Source organism: Falco rusticolus, chromosome Z (assembly GCF_015220075.1).
Source record: "Falco rusticolus isolate bFalRus1 chromosome Z, bFalRus1.pri, whole genome shotgun sequence".
Taxonomy (NCBI): domain Eukaryota; kingdom Metazoa; phylum Chordata; class Aves; order Falconiformes; family Falconidae; genus Falco; species Falco rusticolus.
In genome coordinates, this window is record NC_051210.1 from 55,788,559 (window position 1) to 55,792,576 (window position 4,018).

General features: G+C 49.9%; 1 protein-coding gene across 2 annotated transcripts; it reads right to left on the reverse strand.

The window, feature by feature from the left end:
- Positions 1 to 355: 355 nt before the first annotated feature.
- Positions 356 to 3,507, reverse strand: DMRT2 (doublesex and mab-3 related transcription factor 2). Of its 2 annotated transcripts, none has more exons than XM_037374055.1 (3): positions 3,142 to 3,507; positions 2,954 to 3,056; positions 356 to 1,507 (listed from the first exon to the last, which is right to left on the reverse strand). In XM_037374055.1, exons 1-3 carry the CDS (start codon positions 3,493 to 3,495, stop codon positions 450 to 452), a joined length of 1,515 nt encoding a protein of 504 aa, XP_037229952.1. In that variant the 5' UTR covers positions 3,496 to 3,507; the 3' UTR covers positions 356 to 449. The 2 variants fall into 2 exon arrangements, with proteins under 2 accessions (XP_037229952.1, XP_037229951.1); XM_037374054.1 differs by lacking the exon at positions 356 to 1,507 and adding an exon at positions 1,934 to 2,060.
- Between the last annotated feature and the right edge of the window lie 511 nt (positions 3,508 to 4,018).

Sequence of the window (4,018 nt, forward strand, 5' to 3'; positions counted from 1 at the left end):
ATGCACCGTTGTTAGCTCTTCTCTTAGTTACTGAAAGTTCAAAGCAGAAATTACCAGACACCCCACCAAGATAACTAGTAATACATTGATAATAGCAGATAAAAGAATAAGTATATTCTGAAGGCATGGCATTCTTGCCTGTGAGATAGTAGAGACAAAACAGAGATCAGGAACACATCTATGCTTGTAGGTAATCTCATTTTATTGAATGGTTTGAAACACTGCTTAAAATAACGTTACATTCTGTATATGCATTTTCAATTTTTAAAAATTGGTATTTTTTTCAGAAGAGAAAACATGCATATTTATGTATACAATTTTGAGATAAAACAAAGAATTACATTTACAGCAGAAATTCATCTTTACAAATCTTTTCAGAGAAAGGCAGGCAGAAGCAATTCTGCAGAAGGCAAAGCATACAAAGTTTCTACACTGAAGGTATAGTTAATTCATTGAGAGATATTAGAAACTGCAGAAGAAGGTCGTTTAAGGATGGATTCAACTGAAAATGACAGGGGCTCAGTTGTTGAAAGTTTTATTGTGGCCTGTTTGGCCCCAAAGAAGTCTTTTGCACATTTGTCTATTGTAAGCTTGTATTTTTGGTTCTCTTTAATGGCACACTCTCTGTATTTCTTGGAAGCATCTTCAAAAGTCTCTTTCGTAAACGATGTTCTCAACTCTGCTCCTGATCTGTCAGGAAACGTTTGGTGGAACAGTGACTGAAATGAATTGTATTTCAGAGGTGGAGGGGGCTTGCTACTGGTTTTGCTGATCTTGCTTAACACCTGCTCTTGAGGAGCCAGAGAATCCTTATCAGAAATCTGAGAGAAAGTCCTTTTTGGAGGAGAGAAAGCTGACCTCTCACGAGTTTCTTGAGGAAGGCACGGTATCTCATTACATGACTGCTGAACATCTTGAGTGTGGGTCAGAACAAGTGAATTTTCCAGTTTTGGAGACATGATGTCATGTTCAGTGTTAGGACAGTCCTGACTTTGTGAGACTTTGGCATCCCAGCCTGCCCCAGGTTTGAGAGCTTGGACAGTAGTAGCATTTAACAGGCACTGCTGGTAGAGAAAAGCATCACTAATGGGGCCACATTTCGGCCACACTAAGAACCTAGAAGACAGGGGATACTGCCTGTAGGTAGTAGCTACACCAACATTTGACGAAATTAGTTCCATGTTGCTGGATCCTGAATACTGCATGGTTAGATCAAGGCAGGCAGGTAAAAAATTGCAAAACTCCTTGTTTGGAGTATCAACTTGAGTAGTGTTGAAGGGCGTTTTATACGAATTGTATTCAGCTCCATGCACCATGCGGTTAGGGAGAAAAAGGGCAGCTGCTTGTGTAGCTTCCATCATCTCTCTCTCTTTAAACTCCCTCTCTAACATAATGTTCTCCAACTCTTTATCAGCAAAAGCCCGTCTCTTTCTCATCCTGTCACTTACAGGGGGTGGCAAGGGTGAATTCCCTCCCAGGTAAGGGTCTGTTGGAATAGGACGGTAACCTAAAACAATAAAGCAGCATTAGGAACGAAGCTGCATAAGACAAACATTGAAGCTGTGTTTGTAAAAGGGCTCTGCTGGAGACAGTCCCGCCACACGCCAAGCACTTGTTACAAACCCTGGACACTGTCAGCTCCTACTGGAGTTACCATGCCACAGGCACATTCAGTACAAATTAAGGAGATAACCATTGTTTTTTTAAAAAATACAGAGAGTATTCCAATATTTCATTTCTTCTGAAATAAAAGAGAACCTTGATAAAACAGAAATCCAGTCTCCAGTATATTCAATTACCAGCTAACTGGATTCATTTAATATAACTGATAGGGTCCAACCCTGTTTGTTCTACCCAGACAAGTAATCCCATTGAATTAATGGAACTACTTACATGAGTAAGGAGAACAGGATTTTACCCGTTTTCACTCCCATTCCTTTCACACGGGTTTCCCCATTGCCAAGGAAGATACCTATACCTACAGCTGATGCCTTTTCTATTATCTAAAGATGAATGACTATGTACACATTGCTACCGATGGTAGAAAATTCCAAGGAGAACTAGAAGAAAAGAAAAAGAAAGTTAAGATAAATTACAGGGAAGAATACAGAAAGATTTTTTTTTTTAAAGAGTGAACTGTAGGTGAAAGTTAAGAGGTTTCTAACAGGACAAAATTTCAACAGCACTTGCACAGGCCGAGAAAAGAGATTGCTATTGGGAGGTGGCGGGGTAGCAAGCTAGATTTGAGAATCATAATGCTTGACAGGGCTTCAGTTTGGAAAGCAATTAAGGCAGACATAGAAATAAATTTGGGCACGATCTCAAGAGGGAGTGGGGAACAAAAAATACACCCTCTCACCAAAATATCCATCTTTAAAATTACGTTCTTCCACAGTTAACAATTTTGACTGGGGAAAAAAAATGAGCGGCCTACTTATGCATATATTACTATTGGTAATGCCACAAACAGTGCTGCTGTGTTAGGCATTCAGATCAAAAGAAAAAAGAAAAAAAAAAAAACCAAACGAACTTATTTACTCATTTCCTGGTAAAAACACCCACGAATAAACTACCCTGCCCTGCAAAACGCCGCTGGGTAGTCATGTAAAAAGAATGTCAGCTTGTAACAGTAACTCTCAAATTTCAAATTACCGTTGCTAGCATTTCAGGCATTATTGGGGGGAGGGGGGGCGGGGGCGGGAACTGAAATTCTGCCACACCGATTCCAGCTACGAAGGGCAGACGGCTCCGCCGCCCGGCGCTGGCACTGGGGAGCATTTTAAGGCCGCTCCGCGTTTATTTCGGAATATAACGCTGCATTTCCCCGTGCCCGTGAGCAGCCGCGCCTCGGACGGCAGGTACGGGTTTTCCCGGGGCAGACCGCGGTTTCCCCGCCGCCGGCCGGTGCTGCGGAGATGGGGGCAGCCCGTGGAGGGGCGGGGGATGCTCTTACCTTCCAGGATGCTTTTGGCCAGGAGGCTGGGCGTCCGGACGTGCCTCTGGTAGACGGCTTTGCGCTCCAGGCTCACCTGCTTCCCCAGCAGCCCTTTCTTGTCCTGGGAGAGTGACCGGGCGGCGCTGTCAGCTCGGCGGCCGCCCGCCCCGTCCCGTCCCGACCGGACCCATCCCGTCCCCTCTCACCTCGGTGGCCTGCTGCCGTCGGAGAGCCACCTGGGCGGCCATGACGCGTTGCCGCTCCACCACCAGCAGGCAGTTGGCGCACTGGCAGTCCCGCCAGCGGCAGAACCGCTTGTGTCCCTTCAGGCACGACACCACGCCGTGGTTGCGGCACCGGGCGCACTTGGGCGTGCGGCTCAGCTTCCGCTGCTCGCTCCGCCGCGGGGCCGCCGCCGCCACCGCCTCCTCGCCTTCCTCCTCCTCCTCTTCCCCGTCCGGGCCGGCGCTGCTGCGTCGCGCTCCAGCGGCCTCGGCCGCCTCCGCCTCCACGCTCTCCACGTCGATCTCCCAGTCGGTGGCGGCCCGTCCTTCAGCCATGGATCCTCGGCAGCGCAACTGCAAGAGAGGGGTCAGGCTGCCCGCCCCCGCGGCGGGACGGCAGCCAGCGCACACGCGGCTTCGGAGGCACCCGCCGCAGCCCAGCCCGCAGGGATGCGCCCCCGTAGGGAAGTCATAGCTGAGCCCGCTTGGGATGCCTTACCGGCATCCGCCCGGGTCTCTTCCCCGTAGCCCACGCAGGGCTCAGCTGAGCCTCGACGGCCGCTTCCTTCCCCCGCCCGTCCCGGCTTGCCGGGGAAGTGTGCTTGCCCGCCGCAGGCAGGAGCGCGTCTCCAGCGGCGGAGTATGCGGCAGGGACCGCCCCAGGCCGATGCCCGGCGCCGCTGGGCTGCAGGGCAGTCATGTCCTCGCAGGGACCCGCTTATTCCAGGATCCTAACAACCCTCCTGCCCACTGCGTTCAGACTTACGGGACAGGTAGGGAACACCTGCGCTTCACACACCGCCGCTGTCCGCTACGGCTGCCAGGGGCCGTACGGCCTCCCGGAGCTTTACACGGCGGA

Coding starts and splice junctions, on each gene's coding strand:
- DMRT2 (XM_037374055.1), bottom strand. CDS start 3,495: ATGGCTGAAGGACGGGCCGCCACCGACTGGGAGATCGACGTGGAGAGC. Junction 3,057..3,141: donor GACGGCAGCAGGCCACCGAG/GTGAGAGGGGAC, acceptor TCACTCTCCCAG/GACAAGAAAGGGCTGCTGGG. Junction 1,508..2,953: donor GGCCAAAAGCATCCTGGAAG/GTAAGAGCATCC, acceptor TTATTGTTTTAG/GTTACCGTCCTATTCCAACA.